Raw genomic sequence first — 23,415 nt, 5'->3', positions numbered from 1 at the left:
GGGACCTTGAAGATCATCCAGTTCCAACCCCCCTGCCATGGGCAGGGTCACCTCCCACTAGATCAGGTTGCTCAAAGCCTCATCCAGTCTGGCCTTGAACACCTCCAGGAAGAGGACACCCACGTCCCTGGGCAACTTGTTCCAGTGTCTCCCCACCCTCACGGTAAAGAATTTCTAACTTTGAAGCAGATCTCGCCACCAGCAGACCACCAAGACCCACTGGAGGTGGCTCCTCAGCCACTTGTGTTGGTTACAGCAAATAGGGAATGCTCAGATGGAACCAAACCCAAACACCAGCTCCTGCTGCAGGTACCAAAACCCACCCCAGGTGGTGGCTCTCTCTCACCAAAGCTCCAAGCTTTTGTGGTTTCCATGAACACTGCACTTACTTTTTCTCTTTAATTGTAATTGAACTCTTATAATCAAATTTGATAGTGAGCCCTGAAACAAAGGGGGATGTTTTGAATGCTTTGGACAGTTTGGTTATCAGGTGGCAACTACAAGATAGGTGTTAAACAGTAGGGTATGTTCCTAGATGAAGACTGAAAATGGCACAGGCAGAGGCTGGTGCTTCACTGAGCATACTGCTGCCTCTGAGGAGTGATTCTTTCTGATTTCCCACTGTGATTTGTAATTTTGCAGGTGTTTGTGTTAGAGGAGATCTAACTTAGACAGCTGACATGCTGTATGTATTTTAGTTCTGAAGGCAGTTCTCTAAGTATGTAGAACTGAAACCACATCATCACATTTCAGCTATTTACTGCTGAAATAGGTGGGGGTCTTATGTATTTGAATTTACCTACCATTCTGGATCAATTTTCTGTCAGAGATGTTCCTTGAAAGGTACATAAAACCCTTTGAGGGTGATAGCCTCATAGCCTGCTCTTGAAAATGTAACAAATCTCAGTTGCAGAAGCAGACTTGCAGAATGACTATAAAATTGAGGCTCAATTGAGGTTAAGGTTCATGTAAGTGAAAGATATAAAATAACAAACTAAAGACATGGAACATGGGAAATAACCTTTCTAACAGTTACTAAATTTGATATTGAAGTGTTATATTTAGCTGTTGCATTTACATGTCTGGAAGTTGAGCCTGAGTATTCTCTTTGGGTGAATTACACATAAAGGAAATACTCAGATGGGGCTGTGTGTGCACGTGTGTGTGTAAATATGGATCTAGCTGTATATATAGATACACACACACCCCCCCCTAAGGAGAGGGAAAGAAATGGACATTTTTATCCCCAAATGCCCAGTGCTTGCCATTGTTTGAAACAGGAAGCATACTAGACAAGTTATTGACTTGTTCCTGCATAGCTATTTATATGCTCATAAACAGTTGAAAGGAAGCTTTTGAAGTCAATTCTCCATCAAGTTAAATGTGTGTGGGCTTATGAAAAAATACCAACCCCAAACCGTTTCCCGAAGTAGGGAAGAGGTGACCTAAGCAAATTTGATTGTGCAGAATAGAGTGAGTTAAATATCTTTCAGAAGATCACATTGAGAGAGTTCAGCTGGCTGAGGCAGGCAGCAGAAAAGCATGGAAATTGTCACAAACCCACTGTCCCATTTCGTTACACAGCTCCTTACACAACTTTTTCCATGACCTCCAGTGAGGATTTTAGGACGCACCACAAGGGAAAAACTGAAAAAAAAAAAAAAAGGTCATCTTATTTAGAGCTCTTACTCCATCCTGTATAAAATTCAATCTGTTCTTCCTTTAGGACTTCCTGGACTGTATTAACTGCTGTTGTTACCTGATGCTTTTGCATCATATACTAACATTCATATATTAATGCTGAATTCCCCCATTTGGTTTGACACTTGCACATTGTTCCTTTTGCATTGCAGCCCAAGAAGGGGCTTTAATAGTTCTTATCTGAAGAAGCATTCTATCTAGGTGATGTCAGTCATCACAGCTGCAGTAGCCTTATGGACTGGGTCCTTTCCATTCCAGACTGGAGTTGATTTCTCACATGCAATACATGCAGGTGTGGGAACTGGAAAAAGAGGCACAAGAAGCTTTGGGAATCTTGCTGTATTTAACAGAGTTTACTGTGTAAACACCAAGTAGTTTGTTTAATGTATTTTGTGTGTAGTTTCCAGGATAGAAACTGAGGGAACAGTAGCACAAGTGACCAGCCAGCTGACAGGCAGAGCCACCAGCAAGCAGGGTATGAACCATAGTTTGGGAACAGCTGATCCAGCTCATTCCTTTGGCTGATGTTCCTTGAAGCATTGGCAGCTTTCATGCAGCTTAGCATTAGCTCCCATAAAATACTCTAGCATTTCTCCAGGACTTCAAAGAGAAGAAATATGTGGGAAACTCTTTACAACTATGTAGAATTTCACAGCATTAACAGGGAGTAGCAGAGCCACTGTAACTGCATTTTTATAACCTGCTCTAAAATTGCATGGGTGTCTTTTTTTTTAGTAAGGAAAGGAAAAAAAAAAAAAAGGCATTAAGATTTGTCATGCTGTTACATGACTAATCAATTCTTGTTCATTTTTGCTAATAAGGAGCAATTGAAAGGCCAGAAAAAGCTAAAAGGAAGGCAAAAAACAGCAGGGGAAGGAAGCAGGGGTGGAGGTGGGAGGATGCTAAGTTTGAAGTAAAAGCTTGAGGGCATTCTTTTCAGAAAACACGAGCTACCTAGATGTTGCAAACACTCACAAGTGCCCACATTTTGCAGCTAACCTAGCAATAATTTTGGAATTCAGAGCTTAAACAGTAAGGAATAATGTGGCATTTTGCTTTTCCTAAAGGCATTATTCAGAGCATACCTAAAGCCTAACATGACAGAAAAATCAATCAAACCTCGTTTTTCTCACTGCTGTGTTGAAGGAGCCTTGATTGTACACATCCTATTCCCCAGCTGCCATTTAACAGGAGCAGAGCTGCTAGGATGAGGAGCAGCAAAGGAAGAGGCTGGCTTAGTCATAAAGTATTTGTGTTCTTTGGGAGCTTTAGATGAGTTTTTGTCTCTGCTAAGTAGGCCAAGCAAAGTGCAGTGTCCCCTGAGCTTTCTGAATGCCTGCTGTAGTTGTGATGTGCCAAAAAGGCCAGGTTCTAGATGGGTGCAGCCCTGGAGAATCTAAATTTAGTCTGCAGCTCCTCTGGTAATTTAGTTCTGATGACTCAAGAGAGAATCTCTAGGAGCACCTGAAAGCCATACCTTTCCCTTCACTTGAGGTGAGCATCATTGTGTCACTGGTTGGTCTCTGGGTTGGACTTTCTGCAAGGTTGTTAACCTGAGCATGAAATGTATCATCCATGGCTTTCACTGCAGGCATGGTGTGTTGCCTTTGGATGGGCATTAGACTTGAGAGTGTTTCATTTGGTACATGAATGAAAAAATAATGGAGAACAACTGAGTGGATCTAATGCTGTAGGATCCTTTGTGCAACACCCACAGTCTTGGGAAGCTGGAGTTTCAAGTGAATTATGACACTAGTTGTTTCTTGGGAGTCATGCTATTTTTGTCATGAATACACAGTGGCTGCTTGAAAAGAATTCTGACTAAATAGCTTGTAAGTGCATTTTCTTTACCAAGGCTGGTTTTCATCCATAGGGAATACCAAGTGAACGTGTTTCAAGGCTTTTCATGAGTGTTTGGCTGCTACGTGAGAGTGTATTCAAAATAAGAGTCAGCAGGAGATTAGAGAGGGCTTGCATATGAATTAAAAAGAGACAACACAAAGTGTACAAGCTATATAAATTATGAATAAGGAAGCTAGAAATGGTAAGTGTCTATAGAAAGGAAAATGCAGCCTGAAGCAAGATATCATTTCTGGCTTTGCTATACTTGTGTAATCCTTTGAGGTTAAAAAGATAGAGAATCCTTTCCCCTCACTCCTGCATTTGAAAATTCTCATTAGAATTATAAACTTGCAAATTGTCTGGCCTCCAGTGCATGCAGACCTTCTGTCTTGCAGGATTTGTATGCAAAGATGAAGGATTAAAAGCAGGCTGGGTTTTTTTTTTCTCCTCTTGCTTTTAATAAATGACTGTATTATAAAGAGAGCATGTGGTTTGGCATTTTCAGATTTCAGACTGTGATGGCTTCTCTGCAGATGTCCTGGATATGGCCACAGGGAATTTTTCATGTGGTGACTGCTGTAGCTAGCACAGTTGGCATTCCTCCTGTGAAAATACATGGTCCCTACATACATACATTTTATTGGTACTCCCCCATCCTGATCTTGGAGGAAGGCAGGCAGTGTGAAGGCAGGGCGGATGTCATCTTTTGTTGCTCTTTCTGTCACCTCTCCAACTCAGGATTTGAGAGCGAGCTCCATCACATCTCCTGCAGCCTGTTGTCCTTTGTGGCCAGCCTTGTGTGGGGAGGAGAATGTAGGGTTGTTACTGGCTTGTGAAGGGTGTCCAAGGTCTTCTGCATCCAGGGACTGCACGCTGGGACTTTATGCCTTGGACTGGTCACTAGCCCCAGCAGGGCTGAGGTGACTGGAGAAGTGTGCTGCCCAGACAGAGAGAGCTGGTGAGAAGGACTTCCTCTTGTGCATTGTTTCCCTATATATACGTGCCAGTGGGGAGTGTTCTGTGGTTTAGCTGCCCAGGATTTGTTGTTTCATGGCTCAGAAGGTGTGTCTTGCTTGGTGCCCATATGAATCCTTATCTTCCTACACATGCTACTGAAATCTGCACTATAGCACCCTGTTGGAGCAACTGGTGCCAGCGTGATTGCAACCCAGTGTGCTAGTGCCTGCAAAGCTGAAGCATGCTTCAACATCAGTGGGTTTGGGTTTTTTCCAGTTTGCAGCCTTGCAAAGGCTGAGTCTGTAGTGCAACTTGGAAACACGATTAAAACATGGCTTGATCCCATTTGCAGTCTGTAACCAAGCCATGTTTCAAGGAACTGGCATGTTGTCCTGAGGTCATGCAGCACAGAGGATGCTTCGTGTCAATGACTCTCTAATGTCTTCCATATGATGTTTAGGATTAGAGGGATACAATGGATGTTAATGACTGGGTTTAAGATCCCTTCCAAAACTTTGAGGAAGCTTCCAGATTCATGTTGTGAGATTTTCAGGCAATGATTTTATTTTTTTTTCCCTTAGATGTCATTCATTAAGAATTCAGGAGGAGTAGAACTTAAACAGGGCTTTTACTTTATAAAAAATTGCTATTTAATTACTCTTTGCACTCACTTGCAGTAGGTTGCTTCATCTCTCCCTCTTTTAGAAGATTTTGTTGGGTTTTGCCTGCTACTTTTTTTAGGCCTGATGAGCTATGCAGCTATTTTAAGTTAAATGGGAGCTGTGTTTTCCAAAATTATTCTGACCTTCCCATTTAAAAATTAATGAATTTAAAAAAATTGCTAAAAATTAAGCATTAAAAGCTCTACTGTGTATAATTTATGAGCAGTTTAGCAATTTACATATTTAAGAAGAAGAGAATACAAATTAACACAATCCCTGCCACATGCGTTACAGAGAATGATCAGTGGATATTCTGGGATGGACTTGATCTTAAAGGGCTTTTCCAACTGATTCTATGGTTCTATGAGATGCTCCACCTGTGTGGGATACAGGTGGACTTTCTGGAGCAGATGTCAGTTAGTGTACAACTCTACAACTACCTGAAGGGAGGCTGGAGTGAGAAGGGGACCAGCCTCTTCTTGGTGGCACGTGACAGGACTAGAGGAAATGGTTATAAGCTGCACCAGGAGGGATATTAGGAAATAATTCTTCACTGAAAGGCTTCTCAAACATTGGAATGGTCTGCCCAGGATGGTGGTAGAGTCACCATCCCTGGAGGTGTTGAACTGGTGCATGGACCTGGTGCTTAAGGGCATGGTTTAGTGTTTAACCCTTCAGTGCTGGGTTGAAGGTTGGACTGGATGATCTTGGAGGTCTCTTTCAACCAGGCATATTCTGTGGTTCTGTATCTCAGTGACCTCTGTAAGGCTGTAGGAGGGACATTGTGCTGTAGGCTGTGGTGGGTGTTGCTTTCAGAAGCTCCCATCTGTGTGCAGGTGCTGACTCTGCCCTCACTGGGCAGCTGTGCTCATGCAGCTCTGCAGGAGTGCTGGGCTCTGCACCCTCACCTGCACCAGTTTTGTTTTTCCAGTGCTTTCCCAAGACTCTTCCTTGGGAAGCTGAGGCTTAGGCTAGAGTGGCTTCAGTGATGCACAGTCCCATGAACTAAGCAGGCAGTAAATTGGTGTGGGCTTGACCATTGACTAGGGAATGGGCTGAAACCTCTTAAATTGGGTGGTGTTTTTTTTTTTAATTGGAGAAATGGAATTTTGTTGACCTGTATGCTAGGTCACAGCTAGGTGCTGCTGGAAATACAAATAAGAAATGCAAATGGTAATGCCTGGAGAAGAGGAGACTGAGAGGGGATCTCATCAGTGCTTATCAGTAGCTAATGGGTGAGTGTCAGAAGGATGGAGCCAGACTCTTCTCATTGGTGTCCAGTGACAGAACAAGGGACAGTGGATCCAAACTGGAACACAGGAGGTTCCACACAAATACAAGGAAAAATTCTTTGCTTTGGGGGTGGCAGAGCACTGGAAGAGGCCCTGAGAGATTGTGGAGCCTCTCTCTCTGGAGACATTCAAAACCCACCTAAACGTGTTCCTGGGTGATATACTTGAGGTGACCCTGCTGTAGCACAAGGGTTAGACTGGATGATCTTCAGGGCTCCTTTCCAGGCCCTGCAATTCTGTGATTCTGTGTCATTTGAAGAGTGTGGTTTCCAGTGGAGAACTCAGCCTGAATCATGCTATTTTTTTTCAAATGTGTGGCTATGTGTAACACAACTTCATGCTCACAAACATGCCCACTTTAAATTAAAAAAACCCAAAAAAACCCTAAAAAATCAAAAACACCACCAAAACCAAACACAAATTTAAAAAAAAGGGAAAAAAAAAGGAAAAACACCCAACCAAACAAAACTCCCCATAAATGAATAAACAAACCCAAAACAAAACAACCAAACAACAAACCTTGAGTGTCATAACAGAACAGCCATATTTGGAATCTAAATGAAAATCTGCACTCTGAAAGTCAGGAACCTACTGATGTTTGCCTGCCTTAACATCACTCCCAAGGAGGCAATTCCAGGAAGCCTGAAGCAAAAGGCAAGCCCCAAGTGCTGCTGTACTGTAAACAGTGATTGCTGGTGTTTGTGTGGGATTTTTTTTTTTCTCTTATCAAAACCATTAGGTCACACGTGCTCCTTGCCAAGGAACTGCTTTTTTGTTGTTGTCACCCCAGCAACAGCACTACAGGGTGTGTGCAGTTCCCCATCAGTACTAGCAACCATTGCTCCAGTACTGGTACTGGTGACTAATCCACAAACTGTCCTCTCTTTGCCAAATGTGTGGTCAAGTTGCTGCAGCTTTGCAGGGAATGAATAATTTGAAGGAACTTTGATCCAATGTGACTGGATTTATGTTTTTAGATTACCTGAAAAATATTTCCTTCAAGCAAACGCACAGACAATTCTTATCACAGAGAAAAGTATCAAATATGTGAAAATCAAACTGAGTCCTGGTTAAAACTCTTCAATTGTAATAGCTTTAAACAAGCTTTTCAATTCTGTTTGTTCTTCTGTATCTTAATTCTGCCCCAGCATCCCTTCCCTTCCTCTGGCAGCTGCCTGCCTGTCCCAACCCCATGGGTCCAGTCCCCTCTGGTGCCTGGTGTGGGAAGCCCAACCAGCACCTGCAAACTGGGATGCTGCAGGGCTTTTTCCAATTCCAGCCTAAAGTGGTGGCTGCTGGGGTTGCAATCAGCCCAGCCACGTTTGCAGCTTGGAGCCTGCCCTGTGAATCTCCTCTGGCTACATCAATGTTCTATAGAACAGAATCAAAACACAAGAGGATGTTTAGCCAGTGGTTCTAAATTGCTTGTTAAATAACACAGGGTAAGGGGTTTTTAGCATTGATCACTCTTCTGCAGTGCTACCAGCTGTAGTTTTCATCTGTGATTTCGACTTATTTCTGCTTCTGTGTGTATGTGCATGTTTGTGCATATAAAAGTTTTTGGACATAGAGAGCAATTTAGTGTGAGAACCACTGGAATAGGCTGCCCAGGGAGGTGGAGGAGTCACTGTCTGTGGAAGTGTTCAAGAAATGTGTGGAGATGGCACTTTGGGACATGATTTAATGGCCATGGTGATATTAGGTTGATGGTTGGACTTGATGATCCTAAAGGCCTTTTCCAACCCAAACAATTCTGTGATTCTGGACAGGCACTATGTTTTCAGCTCCTCTGTATAGATTTGTTAAGGCTTAGGGGTTTTTTGGAATTCAGTTTTTTTATGTTCTTTTTTTGCTTAGAAAATCTAGGGAAGTTTTTCAATCTTGAATAAAATATAGTGGCATAAAACCCCTTTTGTTCATGTAAATTATGCAAGAGATATGTCACAAGCCATGTCATTATCTCTGCTACCAGTTTCTATGCATTCTGGTGAAAATATTCCTTTCCTGTAATGCACCTGCATTGAAGCCTCAGTTGTAGAGTAAATTGAACAGGTTTAAAGTGCTGTCCAGGGTGCAGAGGACTACATGTGCTGTGGCTGGGAGGTAAAGACATTCAAATCATAGGATTATCAGGGTTGGAAGGAACCTCAAGGATCACCTAGTTCCAACCCCTCTGGCATGGGCAGGGACACCTCACACTAGATCAGGTTGCTCAGAGCCCAATCCAGCCTGACCTTAAAAACTTGCAGGGATGAGGCTTCTCCCATTGCAGTTTTGCATCTCTTAAAGGAGGGTTGCTCTGTCTGCTGCCCCCAGGAAATCTCAGCCATGGGCAGCGTGGAAAGTATTGTCCCCATTCTTCTGTTCTGATGTTTAACGTTCAAATGCAATGTGACAGCTACAAGCTTTAGAAGGTATAATTTTAAATTATAAATACATACCTATATAATATTAAATATGTACATAGCCTACATCTCCCTGTTGACTGCAATGGTATTTTTATGTTCTCCTGTTGCTCTCTGCCATTTGGGAGGTGGGAAGTTTCCTGTCATTGCAGTTCAGTGTTCAGTTCAGTCCATGCTGGTAGGCTGCCTCTGGAGCTCAGGAAGGAGGGTTACAATGAATGGGGTTTGCCAATGGAATAAAATCCTCCTGTTGTGGAAACAGCCTGGCAGCCAGCTTCCATGTATCAGAGACCAGGTTCATGCTGTCATGTGGATGCAGTCCAGTGCTTTCTGCCCTCCAGTGCTGTGCAGACCCAGGACCACCTCCTGGCTGGCAAAGGCACAGAAACTCCTGCCAGCAGGATGGGAAGAAAATGCAAGGAAATACCATAACGAGAGTCTTAGAGCTTGTAAGACTCTATCTGAAGGTGTGCAGATGGAATTTGTGTTACCAGCAGAAGGAGAAAAATCTCCTGTGAACACTTTGGGCTTCTAGTTTTCTACAAGGATCTAGATGAAAGGTTGTGCAGTGCATTTCCAAGGCCCCCAGGCAATTACTTCGATATCAGAGTAAAGCTCATAATTGGGGTATAGGGAGAATGAAAGGACAGAGTTAGGAACAAATTCAATTTATAACATGAAGTGATTGCATAATAATCCTTTTGCATTGAATTAAATAGCACTGAGTGTAGTCAAGCCATACATTATCTGTATATCCTTACTTTTAATTGTAGTGTCATTTTTCTGTTGCCACATATCTGCCAGTACTTCTGCTAAGGTTGAGTTTTGAATAACTAATTGTGTTGAGAGAGCTTTCTGTAAGAAGATGGAAATTTGTCATCTGATGTTTTTAACTTGCCAGAAGTCTCCTTTTCCTTTAGAGAATATTTTAGTTTGATTCCTAATCACATCAAACCCATTGCAAATAGCTAAGCACAAGGTGTCCTTGGAAAATCTGCTATTTATTTTTTTTTTAATAACTATTTTTCCTCTTGTTATAGGAGCAGCTTACTGCCAGTTCATGGACATGTTGTTCCCAGGGTGCATTAGCTTGAAGAAAGTAAAGTTTCAAGCAAAGTTGGAGCATGAATACATTCACAACTTCAAACTCCTGCAGGCATCATTTAAAAGAATGAATGTGGATAAGGTAAGCATTCTGTACTTGTATTTCCATCACTACAGCTGTTAAAAGTTGAATCAACTGGATAAAAATATTAAGTAAGGGAAACAAAATGTCAGAATCTTTAAAGTCTACTTTTTCAGCCTTTGGGCTGAGAACTGGAGTGGCAAGTTGTATGTGAGGATCTTCTTCTTGCCCTTTCATAATTTGAAAAGAGTGTTTAGGTATAAAGGAAGAAATTTGACATGCTCTATTTAGGTACAAACTGAAAATTGAGTCCATGTGTCCACTGAGGAATTGCATGGCCTAACTCATTATATCTTAATATCAGAGACCCTTTTGATAACATACCATGTGTTGGAAATTCCTTACCATCTGTGGACCTTAGATACAGTAAAATTACTGATAACCTAAATTTCCAACAAAATAACTTGGAAATGTGCTGCTCTTACAAGCATTCCATGTTTCTTGTCCAAAACAGGGTTTAAGAAATATGAATTATTCAAGAGCTGGAATAATTTACCCAGTGATTCAATAGGTGGGCAGCACATGTGATCTTGTGAAGTTCAGGATGGAAGTGGCTTGCTCAACCATGAAGTATTGATTTGTGCTTGAATGTGAGAGTTTGATGGACTCACCAATTAAATTACCGTGTTGACAAAAATGAATAATGAAAGTTATGTGGCTGTGCTTTTAGTCTTGCACAGATGCACTACTTGTGTGCCATTTTGAGGTTCTGTTCTGGCTTTTATGTTCCCTTATTCTGAGATTTATACAGTCTTAACAGAGAGTCTCCTAAGACTTCTATAAGGCACTGCAAAACCCTCCCTCTCTTTCCTGAAATGTTGTGGGTGCTTCTGTTTACAGTGTGATTTGCTACTGAGACATTGGAAAGCCTAATAAAGTTACCATTGTCAGTTTTTCTATAGGGAGCAAACCTACTATAACCTCTCAATAGAGAGTTAAGATGTAAATGGAGCAACCTGAAGGGGCATGCAGAATGCTAGGTTAATCCTTACAGCACTATCATAGACTCATAAAATGCTGTGAAGTTGGCTTAATCTTGAAGAAGAAATGAAAATTGCAATGGTTTTAGGTACCCTTTTTTTTCCAGGTGAAAATGGAATGCCTTTAGGAGGTATTTAAGGTCCATTTAACTTGGGTCTTTACTCAGCTGCATGAATTAAGTCAGGACAACCCTTCTTCTGTGGTTGTGCTCCTTGTCTGCCCATAGTGTCTGGGAAGCTTAAGCACTTTGATACTGGCCCCAGACAGCTTCTGGAGGTTTCATTTCTGTGAAAATTTTTGCAGGATATGAGTGTGGAGACATCCTCATAGCCTTTCTTCTGTTTTACTAAAACTTCTTGGGCATTTCAGTCAACTTCCATGTCCACAAACTCTTCTATGTATAGCTATATATGGAGCTGAAAAAAAAATTACAGGGTTAAAACCTCAGAGTCAGTTTGTACTAACAAAATGTAGGTTGGGTTGAACTTCAGTGTGTCTTGGAAAAGCTGCTAGTTTGGGTTTGGGGTTTTGGGTTTTTTTTTTTTGTAGTTCAAAGTAGAGCAGAATCACAGAGTTATTGAGGCTGGAACAGACCTCTGAGATCATCAAGTCCAGCCTATGACCGAACACCAGCACAATGACTAAACCATGTCACTAAGTGCCCCATCCAATCTTTCCTTAAACACCTCCAGGTATGGTGACTCTACCACCTCCCTGGGCAGCCCATTCCAGTGTCTAATTCCCCTTTCCATAAGAAAGTTCTTCCTAACATCCAACCTAAACCTCCCCTGGCGCAGCTTCATACCACAGCCTCTCGTCTTGTCACAAGTAGCCTGGGAGAAGAGCCTGACCCCCACCTTCCCTTCAGGTAGTTGTAGAATGTGATAACGTCCCCCCTGAGTCTCCTCCTCTTCTCCAGGTTAAACAACCCCAGCTCCCTCAGCCTCTACTCATATGATTTTCCCTCCAATCCCTTCACTTACTCTGGGCCCACTCCAGCACAGGAGGAAACTCCTGTGTGGACCTTTTGAAGAGTTGTTCATTTTCAGCATGCCAATTGTAAATCCCTGGTTGCCTAAAAATGATGTTACTCCTAGAACAGCTTCACTCATCAGGGCTCTCACTGCAGAAAGGAAGGAGTAACTCTGTTGAAGAGCACTTATGAAGGCTTACAGACAGCCGCTGTGCAGCCACTTCAAAGGCTGGCTCTTAATTTTGGTTTTATTTCTTAGGAGCACTGACAAATCCACTGTAATTCCCTTTCTTTTAGGAAGGAAACAATGGCAGAGGACGATATGCTGATATGGTTGGTTTGGGGTTTTTTCCAGAGAAGTGTGTGTGTGATTCTGATATTTTAACCTGGCAGTGATATGTTGTTGAACCTTTATTCTTACCTTTCAGGTAATTCCTGTGGAAAAACTGGTCAAAGGGCGCTTCCAAGACAACTTAGATTTCATTCAATGGTTCAAAAAGTTCTTTGATGCTAACTATGATGGGAAGGAATATGATCCTGTGGAAGCTCGGCAAGGCCAAGACGCAATTCCCCCGCCGGATCCTGGTGAACAGATCTTCAACCTGCCTAAAAAGTCTCACCATGCAAACTCTCCAACTGCAGGTATTTTGGACCTTAAAGAATTTGCTCTCTGAGGACAAATATAAACTGTGATCCATCTTACATAAATACCAGCTTAAAATTATTTCCTCATGTGGGTGGGCTGGTTTTTTTGGTCTTGTCACAGGCACGCTTAATTCCTTCTTGGTTTGTCCTGGTGGGTTTATCTTATTCATGCTCACCCATTCCTCAAATGAGTTAATTTTCAGCTGGCTTAAATCTGTGTCTTGTCTTCTCTTGGGCTCAGACGTGCACCAGTGCTGGCAAAGGGACAGGTATGAGGCAACCTCAGCTTTAGGCTGGCTTGTGCTCTCGAATCAAACTCGGATTTTAGCCTCCTGCTCTGATCACTTCTGACGTCAGTGGGGCATACTTGGCCAGCTGCCTTCAGCTCATTAGTGTTTCCAGGAAATTGAGCACCTAATAGCAGGGCAGTGCTGCTCTGGGCTTCTAAAGCTTGTTTACATCTTTGGTTTGCACCATCTTGTGTCTGAGCTTCTGAATTTCAGGGCCTGCTGTGCTATGATTTCCCATGTCAAGACAACAGTCTTGCACTCACTTTGAAAACAAAAAAAAAACCCAAGTGCTAATGTCATGATGTTAGCCAGCTGGGAGACTGGAAAAAGACACCTTTGTTAAACACAGACTTCACTGCACTTGTTAATTCTTCTTGCAGATGGTCTCTTTTTACCAACGTCACAAATAAGTCATCCAAGTTAAAGCTGTGAAGGTGACAATCCTAGAGAAACAGAATAGCTACTGGAGTGGAACTAGCCAGCTGGTATGGAGGATAATGCAGGGATCTTGGGTCATGTTCTGGTTGTATGATGAGCATGTCTGGTGCCTTCCCAGCCCTGGTATGGAATAGGATGTCGGAGATAATGTGGTGGGTTTTGGTAAGATCCTGTGGTGAGAGTTAGCTTTTTCTTGGAAACCTTCTTTCATTAGTATCTTCAGTATTGTCCAGAGGTATGAGACAGGACACTAGTTTAATTTCTGGTGAGCTGAGGAGAGGCTTTGAGACAATACATGATGCTAGGTGAAATGAGAGTTCTACTTTTTATTGTCACTTGCATTTTAGAACAGGGCTGGTTCGTTAGTTGTCAATCATTTGTAGGTGTATTCAGTTTCTGGGTGACCTTGTGTTCTCTCTTTTCACTGATGTATTGTGCCTTTGTGCCTCCCCTCACCATATCATGTATCCTGGTGCCTTGAAATGGTTTAGCAGAAGGGTTAACTGCAGCATGGCACAAATAACAGCAGCAGAGTCAACTCAGCCCTTGACAGAGCTCTTTACTGGGTGCCTGTTGATAGAGGACACTGAGAGGAGAGCCATATGCTTCTGTGTGGGCCTCATCTCTTGCCATTTGGGAATAAATTGGGATGATGTGGAAGCAAGCCCTGGGTAATTGGGAAATCACCATGAAAGATATGCTTCTGTCTTGTGCATACTTAGCTGGCCATGAAGGAGTATTTATTACAGGTATTACACGAAGCATGATATGCTTATGCAAGCAAAACAAATTTAGCCATTTATATGAAAAGGGCAAAAACGAGAAGATCTCAGAAGTTTTCCTGCAGCAAGTTAAGAATTCCCCACTCCATCTGAAGCTTTGTTTTCCCTTAGGTTACAAGCTGAAAGAGGGAATATACCCATGAGTATACATACCCATGAGTAAGAACAACATCAGATGGCACAGTGTAAACTGCTTTCTATGACTTCTGTGTGGAATGTTTTCTTGTTCTGCTTCCCTGGGTCTTGGCTGAAGTGGCTGAGGTTCTGGGCATGGTTGTACTTGCAGTGACTTCGCTGTGGGAGCAGCATAACCATTGTGGGCTGCTTGATGCAGTAACCTCTTCCACCCATGCAGCAAGCATTTGCCAGCATCTGTAGCAGTTTGCCATAGTAGCTTGCCTGGGTTTTGCACATTTTCTTTTTTTAATGCCATTTTTCATTTGGGTCATTTGTTCTGCATTAACACTGAAGCTTTGAAATCCTACTATCGCCTTGGTTCGGTTGATTAATGAAACAAAAGAAGGAATAGTGAGAGAAAATAAAGAACACAGAAGATCTTTCCACAGAATCCAAGAGCTTTTAAGCAGTGTGCAGTGGACATACCTAAGTGTATCTGTTGTTTAGTGTCAGGACCAAGCAGACATGTGGATACTCATTATATTTTATGGGGTTTTGTTTTTAATAACTCAACAGGACAAGAGTAGCTATATTTTGAAATATTCCTATTCTAACTTGATCAAATAGATACATTTCTAAAGAATAACTTTAGAGTTACTTACTTAACTATTAGTAATTTCATATACATTTCAGATTATTCCTTTTGTCCCCTGGAATAACTCTCCCAGTGCTGTTTGCTGGAGCTTTGGTGTTTCTGAGTGATTTAAGAGGTGCTGATCTTTCTAATTCATAACTGCTTTACAACACTGCTCTAAGACTGTGTTTTCAGAGTTAGGCTAAGGTATGGCTTTAAATTCACAAGCAAGTAGTTAAATCCCTAAGGACTGCTCTGAAGGCTTACCCAAGAAGGTACTGGTGTTAGTTAGAATTATTTGTGGTATTTTAATCTGACACTAAATCTCGACAAGACCCCTAGCTGCTTTCTGTGCTATCCATGGGTATTGATCTCTGTCTCTGCAGGTGCAGAGCATGGGGTTTATTTCATTCTTCCAAATGCTTTGGGAACAACCCAAAGCTCGAGGAATCTGCAAATGCACCCAGGTTTGGTATAAGTCAGGGAGCAGGCCAGCAGCCATGGCTCCTACCCCTTCCAAAGGCTATCCAAGGAGTCAGCGCAGGTCAAGGATAATGCAGCTTGGAAATGGAAGCATAAATAGGTGCCTGCAACTAATCTGCTGTGCCTCGTCCCTTCCTTCAGGGGCAGAGCTGATTTGCTGCTGTGGAGCGGGTGGGTGGCTTTGGTGATACGTGCCAGAGGCTGCTTCTAGAAGAAATAGGAGCAGCAAGGATTTGCCAGGTAAAGGCAGTTTCCCCTCTCAGGGAACCAGGATGTTTGCATCCTTGGGGGAGTGGAGCCAGCAGCACAGACCACCGCTGCAGGCTCTCTGCCAAAGGCACCACAGCTGCTTTTAAATCAAATGCCATCTGCCAGCCCTGAGCTGCCTTTCAATCTCCTACGGCCTCTCCTCCTCTCTTAATGCAGTGGTAAACAGCCTGCAGATGTAGAATCAAAATCGTGGTCCAGGATTAAAATATTAGAGCATTGTTGTTTGTGCCAATTTTAATGCTCCCTCTGGAAAAATAGCAGCAAAAGCTCCATCTGATCAAATTGAAAACTGTGGTCAGGTTGTCAGGATTTGAGCTTAGTGTCTTATGTAAGTATTCCTCTGTGTCAGAGCAAATCCATGGAGCACTGCTTTGTGCATGGGCGTGGGGTGTCAAAAGTACATGGGTAAAAGACAGCTTAATAAAATTAATTATTTACATGTAAGCTACACATGAGAGAGGTTCTTAGATCTGAAGGCTGTTTGAGATTTTAGTTTGAAATATTCAGTGAGAGCAGGATGACTAAAGCAGAGCTGGAAAATACTGGAGGATCACATGAGGGCTAAAAATACTCATGCTATGACAGGGAAAATAAGCAGGGCAGAATGAACTGTTTGTGCATGAATGCTTTATATATAATGTGCATGCCATCAAACAGCCAATTATGTGAGAAAAATACCGATTTTCTTTAGGGAAATGGTATATCCTGCTGTGGCAGATGTGTGCTGTAAATTAATTTTGAGGGATAAAAAAAAAAGTACTCCACAAAACCAGGCTTTATTTTAGCAGCTAGTGATACGATTAGGATTCCTGGGGGACTGGAGAATTCCTAATGCTGCTTTTTCCTTTTTTTTTTTTTTTTTTTTTTTTGCTTTGCTTTCCACCCAAATATGCCACCTTTTTCTTCCAAGTATTGGTGATGGCCACTTCTGCTGCTGCTGGTGGTGTGGTGCTCCAGGGTAATGCTGGGGGTGGCAAGAGCCACGGGGCAGCAAACTGGAAATGCTTTTAGTGCCTAGTTCATATGAGGCCAAGGAATTGTACTAGCTGACAGGAACAGCATGTGCAATGACAGTGTGGGCTTGGGAGGTAGAGAGGAAAGTGGCTCAGCCTTAATACAGGCACACCTCCTCTGCCAGCATGAGGAGGGTTTAATTTTTAAAACCCACTCAGCTCAAGAATTTAGACCTCGAAGCAGCACAGTGCAGGAGCCAGGGCCCTTTCTCTAGAAAGAAGATTGTGTTTAAAAAAAGACAGTAATGAAAACTGCTGTCTTAATTTCCAGCGTGCTCTGGGTGTGGTTTGCATGTCTGTTGCTCAAATCTTTGCGTGACCTTTCCTATTTCAAGATGCATTCCTTCACATTTTCTTTCAGATCTTCCTTTGGAGGCTGCTTTCTCCTCGTAGCTAGGCAGCTGAGTTTTAGAAGCTGCAGGGCTTTAAAGATCATTTCAAATTGTGAATTGTATTCTTCTGTTAAGCCTGCTTGGAGTGGTTTCATCTCTTGAAGACAAATGCTTGCATCCTTGAAGATGTTTCTAGAGAGAATAGGAGTTTCAATTGACAGCAATCAATATTTGCCATTAAAATGTTGGTTATTTACAACCTGAAGGAAAGTCTTCATTTATGATGGAGGAAAGATTGTGACTGGTTCCATCTGTCAAATCACCTTCTGTTAAAGAGGAGTTATGTCATCAACAAAACCTTTTTATCTAAGAAGTAGACGCTGGTGAATGTTCTTGCATGGGTTGCTCTGCTGAAATTTGTAAAAGATGCTTCAGTTTCAAGTATTTGTACACATTTCTCCTTGCCAGCTGTCTGGTAGTGATAATCAGTGTAGAGCTCATCAGACTGTGCTGTAGTCAGCAGCAGTGGAGGTATGGAGAGCTGAGGGGATAGGGGAGTCCACCCACTCAGAAGTTAGCACCCCAGGCTAATTGGGTGTCTGCACCACTGTGTGTTGGGGTGCTGTGAAAGTCAAGTCAGGCTTTGTCTGAGGTCAGTTCATTCTCATTAAGCATCATTTGTCATCACTTATGCCAATAAGCATCCCTAAGTTGAGCAGTTTCTTGCATCATCCCAGTGTAGCTGCAGCAACAAAGGGGTGTGAGTATTAATTCAGAATGTTAATTCAGCTGTTGTTCTCACACGGTTGTGGGTGGAGAGTTTTTCCTTGTCTTGTAAAGAAATTGCTAGCTTTGTAGCCTCTTGGTGAGATTGCTTATTTTTTTTCTTCTGTGGCATGACTCAGGAATATTCATTTCATTTTATAAAATCCTTTAATTTGACTAAAGAATTCACAAACAATTCCCAGATTCCACTGAAGCAGTGGTCATGGAGGCAGCCAAGTCTCATTGCTTGCTCAAGGCTTCCATTGCTCTCCACACCATCCTCATCCATCTACACTGTTTCTTGGAATTTTATATAAATATTTAATGGTGTACTAATTACTCATACAGCTTCCAGGATTTCTCTAAACATTAAATAGGTCTGTGCTAGTGATGTAAAGTCATGTGGAAATCACAGCCAGACTTTGTTGTACCCAAAACCTGCTGTTTAAAGTCAGAGAAGTGTAAATCTGGTTGTAAAATGTATGTCTTGAGTAAAAGGAATAGTGAAGCTGAAACTGGGAAGGGTATATTTCATTATGGAGTGACTAGTAATTGTTTCTGGAGCACCAGACAGAAAGTTATAATGCATTTCAAAGCTGGTTCATCTAACAATACAAGAACAAAATCATTTCTTTCAACTGTGGAATTATTTTTCCCATCTCTGTTAGTGCTACATGAGCAGGTACAAAAAGGCATCCAGGTGTTAACTGAAGCAGCTGTGGTACTGTTACAAAGCACCCTAATTGGACCCTGCATTGACCTAAAACCAGAGCATTCTGTGACAAGTTCTCACAGAACAGTGGAAGTGGGAAGGCACCTCTGAGGTCATCCATTCCAGCCCTTCTGCTCAAAGCAGGATCACTTAGAGCCAGGTGCTCAGGACTGTAGGTCTAAGGATGGAGACATCCCCAACCTCTCTGGACAGCTCATTCCGATATTTGATCACCCTCAGAATGAAGACTTTTTTTTTTTTCCTATGTTTAAATGGAATTCCTTGCATTTTGGTTTGTGCCCATTTTCTCTTGGCCTTTGAGTGGGGGACCACTGAGAAGAGCCCATGTCCATCTTACCTTCACCCTCCATTCACATAAGGGTGAATCTCTCTGAGCCTTATCTTCTCCAGGTTGAACAGTCCCAGCTTTCTCATGGCCCTTTGTTGGGCTCTCTCCAGTATGCCATGTCCCTCTTGTACTGGGGAGCCCCAAACTGGCCCTAGTGCTCCAGATGTGACTCATCAGTGCTGAGGAGAGGGGAATAATTCCTTCCCTTAAACTGCTGGCATTGCTTTTCCCAGTGCAGCCCAGGAGGCTCTTGGCCTTCCTTGCTGTGAGGATGCACTGCTGGCTCATGCTCATCATGAGTCCTGCTGTGCTGCTTTCCAGACTGTTGGCTGCTGGCATGTTCTGGGGTGTTCCAGGAGCAAGGCTCTGTGCTTCTGTTTGAACACCAACAGTCAGCTTGAAAAGGAATTGGTAATGGGTGATGTTTGTGGTGCTGATTACACTGCAGTTCTCTGTGGTCAGTGGGAAAAAAAAAGCAGCTGCTCATTAGGTATTTTTAATATAAAATTTGTATGAAATGCTGTGCTTTCTCAGAATGTCAGTGGGTTATGTGTAAATACCTTCACAGAAGGTATGATGATGAACTGCTTGGATTATATATGTAGCCCATCTGAGCACTGCATAAGGAGTGACTCCCCAGTTGCACTAATTGACTGCAAAGCCATTGTGGTGCTCAATAGCAAAGTCATTAAGTCTATCAGGATCTTTCAGCTCCATTTAGATACCTGGCTGTCTCAAGTCTCTATCAAGCAGCATCCTTTAATTCTGGTATGAAATTAAGCTCCTGCTGGAATTGGGAGGCTTACCTCTGAGCAAATTCTCAAACTGATGCTTCAGAATAAATGTGCAGTAACATGCTTTTTATTTTTCTTATTTCTTCCTCTAGGAAATTTTAAATTTGAAATCTCTAGGCAATCTGTGTTGCAATTAAGTTCTCTCCAGCTGTCTCTGGTATTGTCTGAAATGCTCAGGTCATTTAGCTGGTTTGAATCTGCTGCTGAAATTGGAGTATCATGTCCATTTAAGAGCTGATCTTGAGCAACAGAGCAAAAGTCGATTTCTTTTGATTTGTCTGGACTTCATAAAGCTTAGTAGTGCTTTGCTGTAGAAATTCAGAAGGCTTTGTTGTTTTCAAAGGAGGACAGAAGCTAATGTGTGGTGTGTTGGGTGCTCTGCAGACAGCAGTGATGTGGGCTTGCTCAACCCACTTGGGGAGGTCACCTCAGCTTCAAATTAGAGAATACCTGGGGATTAAATGTTTGTGCTTGCTCTGTCCTCAGCTCTCTGCAGGTCACAAAGACCTGTGTGCTTAATGATTTGGCTCTCTGTGGTCAGTACCCTGAGCTACAAAGAGCTATTGAGTGTGAAAGGGAGCAGCAGTGTGATGTGGCTGCACAGCATGCCTTGCTCAGATCTTGTACCATGACCTCTGAGGAGAAATGGTGGAGAAATTATAGCCTGGGGATGCTGTCCTAGAAAAGCTGAGCAGCTTCTCCTGTGCTTGTGTGCAGGTGCTCACTGCCAAGGGCAAGTCAAGTTCTGCCTTCAAGTAGAAGAAGAGTGGTTGGCGCAGGGGGAACTGTGCTGACCAGCCAAGGTTTCATACCTGAAGGTCCATACCTTGTTTTAGAGCATTTTAATTATCAGTCAATACCCTGAACTGGTTCTTGCAGGCATAGAATACAATAAGAAATAAACATTGATTCCTTGGTTTAGTATACCCTAGATTATCTTCAATTTTGTATGGGTAACTTCTTCCAGTTGCATTTGATAGAATTATTTATTAAATGATTTCAGGGACACCTAGAATGCTGTAGTCAAAGTGATTATTTCATGTGTATCTTGCATATTTTGGCACCAGATTTATGTATCTGCTAATCCAAATAAAAAATTTATTTTCCTGGCTTTGAGAGCACCTTAACAAATTCTCCTTTTCAGCAGCTGATTTTTAGGTAGTCAAAACGGGGACCAAACCTGGAAAATGTGTCATGAAGGCAGTGTGCTAAAAAGTATTAAATTGTCTAAAGAAGGAAATGCCAGCAACAAAATTCTTTGCATTTCTAATGTTCTTCAACAAACTATGTATTCTTTGTGATAGGAGTATGATGGAAAAAGAATTTGATCGCAGGGATTTACACAACTTCAAGTCTGTGTGCTGCCATCTGAAATCTGCTAGAGGTGACTTTGTGTGTGCAGTTGTAAGGATTTAGACATGGAAATTATTGGACTGGTGTTACTAATAAAAAAATAATTTGTTTTCTCTTCTCTGCCTCATTTTGAGAAGCATAGAAAAAGAGAGTGGACATCTTGGACAGCCATGCTTACACAAGTCAGCTGAGTTATCAAGTTGTTTATTTATGTTCTGTTGGCATTAGGTGACCCAGTTAATACAGAGTTATCCTTAGAGGGAGGAGGAGATGACTGTTAGGGAGGTCTGTGTCTAAATCAGAAAAGCCTAAGCTAGCCTGATTAAATAACCCATTGCTGTTCTCCTTTCCCATTTGCTTTTCAGCTCCTCCAAGGGACCACTCCACACAGTTCTAGGTCAGAGACCACGTGAGCTCCAGGGTTTGCACATATGGGCAGCCTCCTGAGCCATCTTTTCCCCCTTCCTGCCTTTCCCTGCCTACTTGTGATTCCTCCCCAGTACCTCTTTGTAAAACCCTGGCTTTACAATGAATCGCTTTAATGAAGTGCTGTCTGGGGATGTGCTGTGGGAATGACAACTCAGAACAATTCTGCAGTGTTCATAAATCAAATCATCTTATGGGAGGAGCAGCTGGTGAGGTGCAGACTGGAAGGTGGCTGCTGAGAAAGCTGGGGCAAATCCCTCTGGAGTTTGTGAACTCAGCTGGGTGCTTGTTGGATTCAGGCTTTCTCTTTCACCTGGTGCGGCCCAGGCTTTCAGAGCCAACAGCGATTCGTAGTGGAGGATGGACACAGAGCCCATCAGCATGCCAGGACAGCTGTGCTTTGCTTTTAGTCAGGAAGAATGATAACATGAATGCTGCAAAGCAGGACTTCTGATTCATGTGCCTGCTTAATAAATCAAATAAAATGGATGGGAGAGAGGGCTGGACTTCTGTCTTCTTAACCCAAGCAGTTTTTGTACCAGGTGTATGTCCGCTGCGTGTATTCCTAGTTGGTAGGAAAAGGCTGAGTCAGAGAGCAGTGGACAGCTGTGAGCCAGGCACTCATGTTCTGGGGTTGAGTACTAAATCAAAGAGCTAAGCAGGAGAGGAAGAATGGAGAGGCAGAGCAAGGTGTGAGTTGCTGGCTGGGAGGTTTTCAGGAAGGCACTGCAAACCCTTCCACAGAAACATTCCTCTGCTTGGGCATTTGTGTGCCATGGGCCTCATGAATGAGTCCCTCTTGGTTTCTTGGTAGAGATGTTGCTCTGTGTTCTGACAGATTTACAGGGCAAGTAACTAAGAACAAATAATAAAACCTAAGGAGATCAAAACTCATCCCTTGGTCACTATGGCAACTGTGAGTTCACTGATGGGTTTGATTTTTGCATGCTCCACCTGAATTTCAATGCCCTTGGCTCAGGGGTGGTTTACCTGTGAAAATGAGGGAAGAACTGAGTTTATTTCAATCTGGTTCTCTCCAGGGAAACTGAAGATAGATCTGTACACTAAATATTGGGAATGGTCTGTTAATGGCATATATTTTAAAGCTGAAAGCTGCTGAGAGCTGAGGGAACTTTATATTCCTGATTTATTTATTTTAATTTCAGGATCACTTTACTCTTCGGTAGCAAACTCAAACTGCTAAGAAATGTGGTTTGTTTTCTTTCCCAGTGTATAGCAGCCCTGAAATTGCCCCCACTGTCACCTTGAAGCAAGAGAGAATGGCTATTTGCAAAACAAACACTTTTGTTTCAGTACCAGGTTAATAGGAATGCATTTATCATGCAGATAAATGTTGATTATTATTTCTTTATTGTATTTTTTCAGGTGCTGCTAAATCCAGTCCAGCTTCCAAACCAGGATCAACACCTTCTCGCCCATCTTCAGCAAAAAAAGCTGCACCAAGCAGCTCAGCATCTAAATCAGATAAAGATTTGGAAACCCAAGTCATACAGCTCAGTGAACAGGTAAATTTGCTGTAGGCATAAAATTAGATGCATTCATTGTCACAGGCAGGCATGAAATCAAATATTGCCCTCTGTAGAATGATGCTCTCCAGAATTATGAAGGGACAAAAGATTGAAATAGCTCAGCTGAGGGAGGAAGGAAAAAAAAAAAAGTTGATTTATTGTTAAAAATAACATCTGACAGAGAAGCCTGGTGTTTGCCAGTGCTTAAAAAGGTGACCTTAGAATGACAGGTAAGTCTTGCTGAAGTATGATAATCTTAGTAGACATTGAAATGTATTTTTAATTTCACTTGGATAGGAAAAAATCCCAATAGTGTCTTTGCTCTTCTGTATTACAAATGTGAAATAAATCATTTTCATTTGTTGTTGTGGAGAAGAGAGGCCTGTTTGTAATACTGAGGTGTCTGGGATTTGCAGCTGAATTCAGACCCAGCTCATTGCACTCTGCTTTCTGCAAGGAAGGCCTTAAGAGGGTGATAGACCTT

General features: G+C 42.4%; 1 protein-coding gene across 2 annotated transcripts in view; it reads left to right on the top strand.

Annotated features, from left to right (window-relative positions):
- The window catches only part of MAPRE2 (microtubule associated protein RP/EB family member 2), a 51,881-nt gene that overhangs the window by 21,180 nt on the left and 7,286 nt on the right, over positions 1–23,415 (top strand). For both annotated transcript variants that reach the window (XM_054394638.1, XM_054394639.1), the window contains 3 exons: positions 9,900–10,045; positions 12,428–12,641; positions 22,789–22,928. In XM_054394638.1, the coding sequence (XP_054250613.1) occupies positions 9,900–10,045; positions 12,428–12,641; positions 22,789–22,928 (500 nt within the window). The remainder of the gene's footprint in view (positions 1–9,899; positions 10,046–12,427; positions 12,642–22,788; positions 22,929–23,415) is intronic.

This window comes from Indicator indicator, chromosome 31, assembly GCF_027791375.1.
Source record: "Indicator indicator isolate 239-I01 chromosome 31, UM_Iind_1.1, whole genome shotgun sequence".
Lineage (NCBI taxonomy): Eukaryota > Metazoa > Chordata > Aves > Piciformes > Indicatoridae > Indicator > Indicator indicator.
Note: the sequence above shows the minus strand (reverse complement) of the source record. Positions and strands in the feature narration are given on the sequence as shown.